The following is a 13228-nucleotide window of genomic DNA, read 5'->3' as shown; positions in this document are numbered from 1 at the left end:
CAATGAAGCTCGAATCCAAGAGGCAGACTCGCGCCGCTAAACCTTCCCCTCCGAACCAGAAGCGGGCGACCCGCGGGCGGGCAATGACGCGCCTTCCGCCGAGAGGCGATCACACGGAGGCACGTGACCTATCAGACAAAGATCCCATGCTGACTAAAAAGGCGCGATTCCTTATCCTGTGATATTGTGGGTCTTTGATCCAAAGCCCTGCAGCCGGAAAAGGGTGCGTATTGTGATTTGTGATTTGTGAAGGCCTCCATCACAATCCATGCCGCCACACTCGGATGAGCTCTTTCAAGTCCCCTCTTCCTCGGGGTGATAGTAGAGGAATGCAGCAACCTCTAATTCTGATTACCTCTATATAGCTTAATCACTCCCTCCCAGGGGAGATTTTACAGATCAGACTATTCACTTCTTTTGCTGCGCGTCTCCTGGTTTCACGACTCACGAAAGCTTGCTTCCAACCCTCTGATACTTGCGCTCTAAAATCCCATCATGAGGCGACGAATCCATGGGGCTGTTTGGATATAGCTTCAGTGCCCCCTTGCTGAAATGATCTTATTCATCGTCCTCATCCTCGTCGCTCTCTACCAACGTGAATCTGCTGGATCCTCCTCTTCGTGGCATGTCATCATCCCAAGCGTGCTCAACACCCCCAAATATATTCTTTTGTCTCACTCTAAACCCCGAATATTGCGGTCGGGGCATCTGGCTTTGGGTTCGCACTTTCCTGGGAGCTGTGCTTCTCGACGTGTGTTCAGCGGATGCGAAGCTCTTCATCACGTTTAACCGCCGCTCGTCCTTCGCTGGCCGTGTCGTCGAAACTGGGCCAAAGACGGCTGGTTCAGACCTAGACATCCATTCTTAGAAATTTGAACATCTCAAAATGGTCGTGCTTTTCAAGGGGCATACCACCAAAGACACTCCAGATTCTGTGGAAGTGTGCTCCATGGCGGCACCGGTGTTGAGAACCGGATATACGAGTCTTTCTGTGGTCCTGGGACGAGAGGCCACGTCCTTTCTTTCGTACGCGCTTCCTTGGTATATTCTTGAAAGCCGCACGAATAGACGCCACTTGGCAACCACTCGATGTGGTCTGCCTGGAACAAGGACATACCAAGTTGAGACCCAGGGCGGGCAGCCTGCGCCCAGTCGCTTTCATGAATCAAGTACCACCACGGCGAACCATTGACTGCTGGGGTAAAGAGCCAGAAGTCCTTCCGAGCAACAAAAGGCAACAGCAAATCGTTCTTCCTAAAGACGAACCCTAGAAATTCGCAAAAGTCCTGCACAATTAGTCAGTTTGTTCTCAGCGAGCAATTGCGGCAGCCCACCGGGGAACGTACCTCGAAATTCTGGTAGAGATTCAGTGGTACCCGGTACTTTTCACCAGTCGCATCTCTGAACTTAATAGGCATCTGGTCGGGTGGCTCATCGATTGCGGCGTATATAGACAACTTGACCTCTTCGTTGACCGTTTGCATTTGAGATGAGAGGCCAGTCATCTGTTGTTGGATCCCTGCTTTTAGGTCTTCAATGGCTTGTCTGTTTGATTCGCAATGACCATGCGGTGAGCGACTCGAGAGTAAATTCATGCTGTCGTGAAATCTAGACAAACGTACCTCTGGAGGCCATTCTGGAGTAAGAGTACGTTGGCCGTAAGGCTCTGTATACGCTTCTGGAGTGGCTGGGTCTTCTCCTTTCCCGCAAAGGTCCAAGCCAACCGCCGATAGTACCTTTTCGCTCTAGAGTTGGTGGGCTCATATTCTTTCACTACACTAGCCAGTTCTGATAGAGTTTCTTGGCAATGTCTAATGGCTTCATCGAGTTCCTTGGTGCCGGCGTTCTGATTAGACGCCTGAAATGAGTCTTGTTTGGGGAGTTGCTTCAGAATTTCTTGGAGGCGAAGCAGGTCGTCCGTCAATCTGCCGAGCTCCTTCGCATCATCCGATGTGCCGCTCAGGGCGCCATAGCCCTTGATGACCACACCAATGATGGCGATGCAATCTCCCACGCTCAACGGCGATGCCATTTCGTTTCTTGCCCTTGTACACAACTGTATACAACGAAGTAGGGGCCGGAGCCGCACCTTTGAAGGAGGACGAGGATAATGGTAGGCTGTCTCGATATCGGTCGCTCTTCCCGCAGTGGTGGGTAGTTTTGTGAGGCGAGATGGATTGGGCCCGAAATGGCGTTGGGCATGAATCGTTTGATTGGAGTTGCGTCTCATCTAATGATTGGATTATTGTCGCTCACGTGGCGCAAACCCGTAAGTCGCTTTTAGGCGGGCTAGGACTGATTGGAATCTCTCGACCACACACATGGGATACTAAGCGGCCACACAGTGTTCTTCATCGAGTCATTTGGGTCTCGTCCTAGATATGCATTCACTACGATAGACAGGACAAGGACCAATGAATGGAACTACGAGCGGGGTGAGCTTAAGAGATAAAGCTCCACGAAAGAACTCCAGCCTCCAGGCGTACATCTGCGTTTCCGTAGGGCGAGAAGAATCGCCGCTGTAAGTAGTTCCGAAAATCACAACCGGGCTTCCAAGGGAAACTATCAGCCAACTAAACGTCATGCTCAGGCCTAACAGATAAAACCACTTGCCTACACGGCTACTTGTTTTGATACCGGTACTTTAGATAGATGCCGATGGCAATAAACCTAAGGAGCCTGGAATCACACTACTATCCGATATCAAGAGGTTAGGGTGCCCCATGCAGATCACTAGGATTTTCATGCGTTATATATTGCGACAGATTTTGTCTTCACTAATAAGGTTGGACACATTAGTGGTCTCACCGAACATCATGCTCCAGCAGTTTCGTCGTCCGTCCCACTGGATTGGAATCATGACAATCGCATGGGGAACAGTCATGACTCTAATGGCCATCGTGCAGAACTCCGGTGGCTTGGTTGCTACCCGCTTTTGTCTCGGTATCACAGAGGTCGGTTTTATCCTGGAGCTATCTTGATGGTGTCGTCAATGTACGCCCCAAATGAAGACGGCACTTAAATCGCACTGTTCTACACGGCTAGTACTCTCGCCGGTGCCTTCTCCACCCTCCTCACCTTTTTCATCACTAAAATGATTGGTCTTGGTGGCCTTGAAGGTTGGCACTGTCTCTTCACTGTCGAAGGTATCATCACGGTCTTCCTTGGCCTCCTCGTCCCCTTCATCCTTCTCGAAACACTGAGGCTCTCTCCCCATCTTGACAGGGATGAGAAGAACTCATTGGTACTGCGCAAGCAGTTCCGCGATGGAGGCGCCACCATCTCCAGCAAGGGCCACAAGTTCTCCGGGCCGTACCCCGTTCCGTGTTGATGGACTACAAGCTCTTTCTCAGCACCATTATCTACTGGTGCTCTACTGGGTCCGACTTTGGCATGAAGCTCACCATGCCCCGAATCATGGCCAACATGGGTTACACGTCGTCTAAAGCCCAGCTCCTTACAATTCATGCCTGCGTGGGCGCGATATCGGCCTATGCTGCATGCCGCTCTTCCGACCACTTCAGGTGGTGCCTCCCATTTATTGTCGTTAACGTGGCTTTCCCATACTCTTCCCCTTCGGAGCTGAACTTTGGAGGGTCGCTGGGAGCTACTTTGCCATTATTCTGTCTTGCGCTGCATTCTACCAACATTGCCGCCAGGACGTCAAACAATCTGGCAGGCCCGGCCAAAAGTGTGACGGGCATCGGGTTCATGCTCATCATTGCCAACACGGCTGGTATAATCAAATCATTCATATATATGCAGCCCGAGAGTCCTAGACATCATTTAAGGCAGCCCTCGCTACCATTTCCGTTTGTAGAAGATAGGGCAAAATTTACTGTGTTTTGCACAATTCCCACAGCAGCTGCAACGCGACTGCTTTGCCTAATCTGCAGAGGGACACTGGCTTTTGGCACATGGCTTCTATATATGTCGGACACGCAACTGCAGCAAAAAGGTGAATCAAGCCGAGTTATGGGTTACTTCGACATCAAAATTTGATGAATAATATTCAGAAAGACTGAAAAATATAAGATTTTAATTTTTCAAATATTAAGCTCTCATTCAATTAAATAATTAATTATGCATTGGCAAGAGTGAGGCTCCGCCTGGAGTCAGCCGAGTGCGTTATCTGAGGCCATAACAGGCTCAACCCATTACATGCAGTCCCTGTGAGAATAATAATTCCCAGACGGCTAATTACATTTATAAGCATTGTCGACTCTAACCTCGGTAATATTTCAGTCCAACATTCAAGAAGGCGTTACACTTTACTGAGAAACTATTCCCGCACTCGCGGTGCTACCTACCCAGCAATCATGCCGAAACCCAAGCTGCAATCGCTCAGGTCCCAGCTCATGGGCGCCATGATCGAAAACTATGAAGGCAAAAAGTTCCTCGCCGACTCGACGCTCGCCCGCATCACCAGCGAGACCGACCTCGAAGGCTGTCTCTGCGAAGCCGAGGTTGGTCCAGCGACGGTGCGGAAAGAGGTCCACGATACAGTCCTGAATGGGGGCAACAAGACGTTTGCCATCCTCGCCATGATGGAGAGCCAGCCTGTAGAGCTGCTGCTAAATTTCCTCAAGGTCGATCAGTTGAATTTGGGGAATCTAGACTCACGGCTGCCGTACAAGTACATGGATCACCTCAAAGAGATCCTAGGCAGTCACCCCCTTGCTTTCGAGTTCTTCAACTGCCAGTGGTTTGTCATGTCTCCGCTATTTCGAGAAGACCGTAGTGATCGAAATTTCAACGAGCATACGGTATTTCCGTTTGTGAAAAAAGTAAAGATTGGCAGTGGCGCTTATGGAGACGTGTATGAAGTTACGCTTCACGAGACGCATCATGCTCTTGAGTTCGCAACTAAAAACCAGCCGGCAAGTCACCATTTCGAAAGACGGATTTTCTTCATGGAATTGATTTTATTGACAAGTCGATAACAGGCCAAGCTCGCGTGCAAGGAGATGGCGGTCGCTCCAGTATCCGACACATTCACGAACGAGAAGCAGATCCTTCTCTTGCTTCGCCAAATCCGCCACGCAAACATGATTCAACTGCTAGCGTCATACTCAATTAAAACCCAAGAGTCCGGCTTGACTCGGTGCCTCATGTTCCCGCTTGCCGACACGTCGCTGCAGACCCTGCTCGACCAGGATGTGAACAATATTGTGCCCGTCTACTTCCAGTCCAACGAAGAATTCCTGCACCAACTATACGGCCTTGCCTCCGCCCTTGAGAGCCTGCACAACTACGTCGACGCCGCCGAAGGCGTTAGAATGAAAGGCTCCCACTTCGACCTTGCGCCGCGCAACATCCTCGTCAAGAAAGGAAAGCTTCTGCTTGCTGATTTTGGGCTGTCACGCATACGCCGCGAGTCGTCGGATTCCAAGACCCCCTTCAAAGGCGGAGCTGGTGATTTCCTGGCCCCGAGTGTACCGTTGAGGGCTTCACACCGGACTATGAGCACGGGCGCAAGAGTGACGTGTGGTCGTTTGGCGGTATCTTGAGCGTGCTCGTCGTATTCATGAAGCTGGGGAAGAAGGGCGTGGATGAATACAGGGCGTCACGACGGCATGTAGGGAGTAACCACGGGACGACGTACCGGTTTCATGCTGACGGGGGGGTGAATGACGGAATGCAGACGTGGTTAACCAAGCGGAAGAATGACCTTCCTTCGACAGAGCGTGCTGCACTCAACCTAGCTCTGTGGATGCTAAGTCCAAAGCCAGAGCAGCGGCCGGCCATGGACGAAGTCTCGACGTACCTCTATCTCGTCACACACCACGCTCTCCTTCGAGTCATTGATGACCAGTTTGTACGTCTACTGGAGAAGAGACGTGCCATGCAGCTAGAAATAGAGCATCACAGATTTACTATTTGGAATATCATGGCGGGCCTGACTGCCGAGCTTGACAACCCGGCCAAAGAACTCCGCCCAGAGGATAGCAAGGTCTCTTGGCTGGTGGAAGGGAGGACGCAGTTCCAGGCCGTTTCGGACATCTTTCAGAACATTCGAGAGGAAAACGAATTCCTTCTTGCAGGGTTGAATCAGGACAGCCCTATTGCGCCTGTGTACAACCGGCTTCGAGAGTTGAACGGCATGCTATGGAACATGGCTCCGCTGAAGGAGAGAACCGAGATGCTGACCACACTAGAAGGCGCCCTGGATCAGGTATACGATACTCACAACATCCAAGATCGTGAAGTGTCCAGTGCTACTAACATACCGTCCTGGGAAAGACAAGCGCTGCTGCTCGCGAGGATGCGCTTTATGAAGAAGAAATCTGAAGCCGCCACGCGATCTCGCGATGAATCCCTGGCCATCTCGTCTAGTTTGGTCAAACATAAGAGAAAAGAGGGACAAGTCGACATTTTCTCCATAGAGAAGCAACCGTCGCGCTATCTCTGCGAGTGGGTTGCCTACCAGCTACATACAGTCGACCAAGTACCAGAGAGGCTTTTCTCGCGCGTCGAATCCATTGCGCGCCAATTCGCCGTCCAGCCCAAACCGGACGACTTCAATGTCCTGCACTGCCGGCACTACTTCCACGACCTCCCAGGATTCCGTTTCGGATTGCTCTTTGAGCTCCCAGGCAATGAACCGCCCGTGACGCTGCGCCGGATCATGAAGCAGACGATGCGGCCCTCGCTCCAATGTCCCTTCTCCCTGGCGCAGGCGATAGTCAAGAGCGTGCATTACTTCCACCGCGCTGGGTGGGCGCACAAGAACGTGAGCTCGCACAACGTCGTGTTCTTTGACAAGCAGCTTAGCGAGCCGGCAAAGCGTGATGAGCCGGCCGATGAGCTTCCTACTCCTTATCTCGTTGGTTTCAACCACAGCCGACCGATGGGCCCGGCCACCTTCACAATCGGCGCCGCAGACATCGACAAACTCTACCTGCACCCAGATTACCGCGCGGTGCCGGAGCCACGATTTCATCTAGGATATGACCACTTCAGCGTGGGCCTGCTCCTCCTTGAGATTGGTCTGTGGGAGCCCATCACGAGATCGCGCCTGCTCGGCAAGCGGAGCATTGAAGATTTCGAGTCCCGGGAGCTCCATGAGCTCTGGCGCGAGCACGGCGTGCCGCTGTTGGGTCCGTTGATGGGGAAAACATTCAGAGACGCCGTGGCCTTGTGCCTAGGCGATGAGCTTGTGCAGATGACGGACTCAGGGGCATCCCAGGAATTCGGAAAGCGCGTGGTGGCGGAGCTGGGAAGATGCTGTGTCTGATGGCATGGGGCGACGATATAATTGATTATTTACAGGCGCAGCACCTTTTTCTAAAGAGCGATCGGCCCTGTTCGCCCCATGGCCTGATCCCTACGCAGCCAGCGCTGGTTCTCCATATGAACACTGAAGTTGGCGACTGCGTCGACGAGCGTTTGCGTGTAGACGAGGGAGCGCCACACGGGCTTGAAGATGCGCTTTCGCATCCAGGCCGCGGCTTCCAGTCCGACTTTTGACCCGGCTCTTGAACTGTTCCAGGTCTCGGCGAAGCGCGATCGGTGTCCACGCTGGGAGTCGGAGATGGCCTGATCCTCTTCCACGTTTATCTCATCCATGGGTGCGTCGTTGAGCGGAGAGCCACATTCTGTTCTACCCTCTTGTGATGCAGGTAAGGTCTGATTTCTATTCGCGCGTCAGTGGTCTAGCTGGAAGTATTTGGTCAAGATGGACCTCGGGTTGTAAGCTAGGAAAATCAATACCTTTCTTCCGCCAATATATCAGGGCTGGCTTCTTGAAAGCCTCCTGTGACGGCAGTGGAAGGCTCCAAATACGTGACCGCCTGCCGCTTAAGCACCCACATAAGGAAGTAACAGGGGATCGGAGAAAGTGCAAGCCAGGAGAGGAACAAACCAAGCAGAGTCCCTAGCACAGGGAAACGCAAGACACCCCAAATACCCATCTTTGAATTCGATACGTCAAGTACTATTATGAGTGTAAAAGCAACGATAAGTCCACAACCGGCCAAGAACATGCACATTATCATCATAGTCGACGGCTTAACGGGATAGAAGCGATGGTAGTTGTTGTGTCAGAATGCGAGGTACCAAAACCGCGCCAGCTCATCCGGTTCAGGGGATGTAGGCCGCGTCGCCTGGGTATCACGCCGGGACACTTCGCGAACGGGAGGTTTGTAGTCGATGTGGCATTCATCCACGATGGCCGCGTACGTCCGCGTCATTTGATCGTACATTACTGATGCTTGGGGTCTCGTGTCAGGGTTTATGTCGAGCATCTTCATGGCCACATCGACTAGGCACAATAGATGGCTGTCTTGCAACTGGGTGAAAAGCTGCGCCGTGGCTCGCACGCACTCCATTGTCTGCGCAAACGCATCCGTCCCGGGATCCTCGCCGGGTTTCTCGGATGCCCGTGTTCGCATCATCCTGAAGCCTTCGACCGACGGCACCACGTCCGCATGTTGGCACGCCGCTAGCATGACGGCGACCTCGAGCAAAACGCACCCCAGCGCCCAAACATCTCGAGCCCGCCCGAAACGGGCTCTCTCCTCACCGTCGCGGGGTTGGAGCAACTCCGGCGGGCTGTACGTCTCGGTGCCGGCCCAGCGGGCGGTGGCGGAGGCCGTCGCGCTGGACTTGATGCGCGAGGCGCCAAAGTCGGCCAACTTGAAGCGTCGCTCGTGGATCAGGATGTTAGCCGGCTTGATGTCACGATGGATGATGATCTGGCCGTCGAGCCCGTGGTGGATGTAGGCCAGCGCGGAGAGCAGGCCGGCGCACTCATCCAGCACGCCGTGCGCCCAGGCACCATACTCTTCGCATACGACGAATCCGAGCGGGTAGGGGCCGTTGAGGTCGTCATGAGCGGACAGGGGGAGTCGCATAAAGGCTGCCAGGTCGTCGCCCGTTGCGAAAGGGAAGATGAGGTTGAAGGAGACAGTGGAGCCACGTTTGACGAGCTCGAAGGAGCCGAGCATGGTCAGGATGTTGGGGTGCGGCCACTTCACCATCTTGATGAGGTTGTTCCTTTCGAGCTGGAAAGTTTTCCTGAGCTGCTCGCTCTGCGTAGTGTCTGAGCTTGGAGGAATGAATCTTTTGACAGCCACGCAGATCTAGTGGCACATTAGCATGAGGTGATGGCTCAAGATGTTTCGTTGACATACCGTCCCGATGGTCCGCGGATCTGCGATATCGGACTGATAGTCCAGAAGCATTTTCCAAATCTCAGCACGGGAACCAGTAGGAGGCTTCACTAATAGTTTGGCTTGCCTGGAGATATCCTGTGCCTTGAGCTTGACGTGTTCGGGGGTGAACATGGAACAGGGGCTTGTCAGCCAGATGTCCTGGGTTCCTGATATGATGTCACGCCGGAAACCGATATCCTTGACTTGCATGCGCAGGTCCTCCCCTATCGCCATCCGGGGCTCATAGGGAATCTCGACTTTGATCCGCCGCCCCTGCATCGAATATTGGATGGTGTGCCGCACCTGGCGCTTGGCAAATCGTTTGCAGACGCGTCGAGCGAAAATCCGAGTGGGTTGGATCTCTCCAAAGTCTGCTGGATGTCGTTGAACTCGGAGAGGCATTCCGCAAAGGACTTGGCATCGTTAGAATTAAACGTCAGGAGCTCCAGGCGATGCTCATTCTGAACTATGGGTTCCGGTGGCTTGAATCGGAGACAGTGTAGAAACTCGCGTGAGGCAAAATTGGTCATTAACAGCACGTCGGCGTCGACACTATGCAGCGCTTGTAGGTCCCACGGGATGTACTTGGCGCCAATGGTCCCAAAAAGACTGGTCGTTCTGAGCGAATGGATGTGCGCGACGGACGAGTTTGGGCTTGATATGCCGCCCAAGTACCGGATGCCGCCGAGATAAACAATCACAGCTAAGTTTCTAGCAGCTTTAGAGGCAGCGAGGCTAGCGTTGAAGTGGCGATGGAACTGTTGTGCGTTGGAACCATCCACATTGATCTCGTGGAAGACGATTCCTTCGTGCCGACCCTGCTTGCATCCAAAGTTCCTGGCCTCATCGCGTACCTCTTGGGAGTTAGAATGACCAATCGGCGTCGGAGACCGAACATGTCGCCGAGGTAAGTTACGTACCTCGTCAATATGCTTAGTTTGCTGATCAGCTATCCAGCTGATGAATATAACATGCACGGAAGTGTACCAGCGCCCTTGTTTCCGGCCGCTTGCCGTAGACTCGCCGCTAGGACCTTCGTCAGTCTCCCAGACGGGTCGGATATCAGTGTCGGAGTCAGTGTCGAAGTCACGGTCGAGTTCACTGTCGCTTCTCTTGAGCAATTTTAATAGGACAGATGTGAGCGCCGAACGTGAAGACATCTCGATAGCTGAATTGAGGTCTTTGTTGCTGGTCAAGGTAGAAAGAGGGAAAAAACATCTACAGCCTGATTCTCATCACGTGAAATTGCTCGCCTTATCTATCACACTGCCCCTTAATTGTGCATGAAATAAGACGAGGCTGCAAGTTCGGGTCTCGCTTCAACGGAAATAAACCGCGCCCCCTCCGCCTGTTTCCCTCGGTTACCTTTCACCGTCAAAATCTGCCTCATTTGCGAACGCAAGGCTGCAAATATAAATTCACCATGTCGAGACTGGAACCACAGGTACTTAATGCGCGATATCTCGTCGAGTCGAAGCTAGTTGCTCTGCTCCATGAGCTTTTCCCCGATGGCAACTTCGAGTGGGAGGTGAGAACCGTGCCTCTTAATGTCTCTTGCAGAGAAGGATCTCGCTGACTCGGTATTATCTAGGCTGACAAGCACTCTTACATCTTGCGTGTTCCCCGCCTTCTTACCCCTGTAATTATAATCCGCCCTGTGAATCGTTTGTTTGCGTGTGGCTAACTTGTACGCCTGCAGGAGGAGCAAGAGCGAGCAAAATAGAAATAGAACACAATGAGCAGCCATGGAGATGGCGTTTATATATGTACGAATTAGTATATGTCTAGAGGAACTGCAATGAGAATCGCTCATGGCGCTACTTTCGCTGCCACCACCTCATCATTATGAAAATGTGTCCACGCCAACACCGGTCCAAGGGTGAGTACGGTTAGAAGCAGGGTCGCAACCGGGAACTGCCAGAACTGCGACGCCAGCTGGAAGTGTTCCGCCGTTGCCGCCCCCTCGCCCAACGAGACCGACTGCACCAGGTTAGAGCTGAACACGGTCGCCACCAGCGCTGCGGGCAGATACATAGCCGCGACTATCGTCAGGACCTTGACGGTCCTCGAGTCACGCTGCGCACGCCGCCCGAGAGATGCCAGCGCCTCGCTATCACGGGCCGCCGCCCGCGCCAGGTCGTGTAGGGCCGTCGCCTGCCGTACGATGCCGCCGTCAATCCGCTGGCTCGTCTCGTCGTTGCGGTATGTAAGAATCTGCTGGAGCTGCGAGGGCGGGTCAGCCTTGCTATAGAGCGAGGGGAATGGAACGCCTTGCCGTCTGGAGGCTGTGTTCCGATGCGCGCTGCAGCCGTGCGAGCACGCGACGCTGTTCTTGCGTTTGGGCGATGTAGTCAGTGAACATATTGTCGTTTGTCCATCCCGGCTGCTGGGCCGCCAGCTCTTTGCGGCATGCAGCGGCGTCGACGCTTCCATCTATTATGTACTGAGCTCGCAGGAGTTCCTGGTTCAGCTGCTGAAGGAGTTGGTAGTCCTTAAAGGCGAGTGAAAAATCGTGGTTGCCTGCGACTCCGACCCTGGAGTAGAAGGCCTTGTGCTCCTGTTCTTTGTGTCAGTCTAGCCGGCAAGTTATTTGAAGCCATCTTCTATTTCGTCTTTGCAGGCGTTGAAACCAGGGTGCCAGCCGAACGGGGCATACATACCGTCGGTAGGAGCTCTTTCTGGAGGTCATTGATATAGTCTCTCCAAAACCTACCAGTAGAGTAGAAGAAAGCAGAGTGAATAAGCGTATTTCGGCAGTGGGGAGAAGATATAAGCCTTGTGGCTTGACACTCAAACGATGTGGATGGTTGGATTAAAATCCAGATATCAAGATCCTTTTGAGGGTCACGCTGCATGTAAAGTGCACTGTGGCGCATAGACCACGGGTTCCTTGTTTGCCGGTCGTTTTTCTCGGGAAATCTGAGGTTATAGCAAGATTCTTTGGCTCTAGTCATCAGCGTGACCTCTAGAGATGGATACAAAAGCATGGGAAGGGGCGTTCTCACCGGTCCGAAGGCCCTCGTCGCCGCACATAGATTCGACGCTGCGATGGCTGACGTACTCGTCTCCTATGTTGTCACTCCTAGACCCGAAACCATGGAGATAGTCAAGGAAGAGCGGCGAGACATCGAAGAAGGCCAGGAGTCGCTGCATCAGCTCGAGGCTAATCTTCAGGTGGTCCCAAGAGTGTCGTTGCTTGATGAACCTGGGTTACAGTAAGAATTTGTGGGATACTCTTCAACTCTAGCGTATCTCTTACACGAAGACACTGGAGAGCCCGTGGGCCTGCTCTTGCTATCAGGTGCGTGTCAGTACGTATGGCTTGGGAGGTGAGAATTCAAGCCAGCATACCTCCAGTGGCGCTAAAGCTTCGCCCAGGGAAGCGAGATCGGTTACCATTCGTGCACTAATAGCACTTTATACAGGATTTATTAATCAGTGACCCAAGGTGTCGAAGAACCTCTAGCGATACATACTGCGGCTGCTTTGCTACGTACACAAGCTTCACCTCGGACTCCCCGGGCTTGAACAGTCGGGCTGCATCTTCTAATAGCCTTTTGCGGTAGAACGAGCGATCGAAGGCGTCCGGGGGGGCGTTGCAACGGTGTTCGGGATAGGCGGCCCAGTTCATGATAGGTAGAGAGGTCGTTTGGGTTGAAGAGCAGGTGTGGAAGACAGGCAGTTGGTTCTTCTGACTTCTTAGGCCATCCATACCTGCACCGGGGGCGGTGCGTTTAATATCACATGATTGATATTTTGCACCGCCCCGCTAGGCTTCCAGTGGCTACAGCGGCTACAACGGCTATGGCAGCTATAGCGCTCTAAACTTCTATCAGCTACTTAACAGCAGCTATAGTATCTTGGGCTTCTAGCAGCTATGTAAGCTATGGTACTTTAAGCTTTTAGAAGCTATAGTATTTTAAGCTTCTAGCAGCTATAATACTCTCAGCCTTTTATAGCTAGAAGCTTAAAGCGCTATAACTGCTGTAGCCGCTGTGGCCGCTGTGGCCGCTGGAAGCTGAAGGCGCTGTAGGCACTGGAGCTACTAGAAATTTAGCTACTTAATCTTATTT

The 13228-nt window shown here is 52.8% G+C and overlaps 6 protein-coding genes across 6 annotated transcripts; 2 read left to right on the top strand and 4 right to left on the bottom strand.

Moving 5' to 3' along the window:
• Nucleotides 1–354: 354 nt before the first annotated feature.
• On the bottom strand, nucleotides 355–2185 carry BGZ61DRAFT_449504 (uncharacterized protein). Its single transcript, XM_046245623.1, has 4 exons — nucleotides 1623–2185; nucleotides 1347–1545; nucleotides 913–1286; nucleotides 355–850 (listed from the first exon to the last, which is right to left on the bottom strand). The coding sequence occupies exons 1-4, from the start codon at nucleotides 2030–2032 to the stop codon at nucleotides 559–561; spliced, it is 1275 nt and encodes a 424-aa protein (XP_046105069.1). The 5' UTR covers nucleotides 2033–2185; the 3' UTR covers nucleotides 355–558.
• A 909-nt stretch (nucleotides 2186–3094) lies between these two features.
• On the top strand, nucleotides 3095–3820 carry BGZ61DRAFT_531388 (uncharacterized protein; the record flags this gene model as incomplete). Its single annotated transcript, XM_046253696.1, has 3 exons — nucleotides 3095–3300; nucleotides 3354–3736; nucleotides 3792–3820. The coding sequence occupies 3 exons, from the start codon at nucleotides 3095–3097 to the stop codon at nucleotides 3818–3820; spliced, it is 618 nt and encodes a 205-aa protein (XP_046105068.1).
• Nucleotides 3821–4319: 499 nt separating this feature from the next.
• On the top strand, nucleotides 4320–7601 carry BGZ61DRAFT_575664 (uncharacterized protein; the record flags this gene model as incomplete). Its single annotated transcript, XM_046256196.1, has 3 exons — nucleotides 4320–4766; nucleotides 4947–5501; nucleotides 5645–7601. The coding sequence occupies 3 exons, from the start codon at nucleotides 4320–4322 to the stop codon at nucleotides 7235–7237; spliced, it is 2595 nt and encodes an 864-aa protein (XP_046105067.1). The 3' UTR covers nucleotides 7238–7601.
• Nucleotides 7288–7913, bottom strand: BGZ61DRAFT_531386 (uncharacterized protein; the record flags this gene model as incomplete). Its single annotated transcript, XM_046253695.1, has 2 exons — nucleotides 7288–7636; nucleotides 7714–7913. The coding sequence occupies 2 exons, from the start codon at nucleotides 7911–7913 to the stop codon at nucleotides 7288–7290; spliced, it is 549 nt and encodes a 182-aa protein (XP_046105066.1).
• Nucleotides 7602–10042, bottom strand: BGZ61DRAFT_218004 (kinase-like domain-containing protein). The gene is made up of 3 exons (XM_046238066.1): nucleotides 9135–10042; nucleotides 7714–9083; nucleotides 7602–7636 (listed from the first exon to the last, which is right to left on the bottom strand). Exons 1-2 carry the CDS (start codon nucleotides 9555–9557, stop codon nucleotides 8043–8045), a joined length of 1464 nt encoding a protein of 487 aa, XP_046105065.1. The 5' UTR covers nucleotides 9558–10042; the 3' UTR covers nucleotides 7602–7636; nucleotides 7714–8042.
• Nucleotides 10043–10964: 922 nt separating this feature from the next.
• Nucleotides 10965–12786, bottom strand: BGZ61DRAFT_531383 (uncharacterized protein; the record flags this gene model as incomplete). Its single annotated transcript, XM_046253694.1, has 7 exons — nucleotides 10965–11378; nucleotides 11476–11712; nucleotides 11816–12093; nucleotides 12161–12360; nucleotides 12415–12449; nucleotides 12507–12570; nucleotides 12632–12786. The coding sequence occupies 7 exons, from the start codon at nucleotides 12784–12786 to the stop codon at nucleotides 10965–10967; spliced, it is 1383 nt and encodes a 460-aa protein (XP_046105064.1).
• Nucleotides 12787–13228: the final 442 nt, after the last annotated feature.

This window comes from Ilyonectria robusta (assembly GCF_021365365.1).
Source record: "Ilyonectria robusta strain PMI_751 chromosome Unknown BGZ61scaffold_8, whole genome shotgun sequence".
Taxonomy (NCBI): Eukaryota; Fungi; Ascomycota; class Sordariomycetes; order Hypocreales; family Nectriaceae; genus Ilyonectria; species Ilyonectria robusta.
This window is presented reverse-complemented; position numbering and strand designations above follow the sequence as displayed.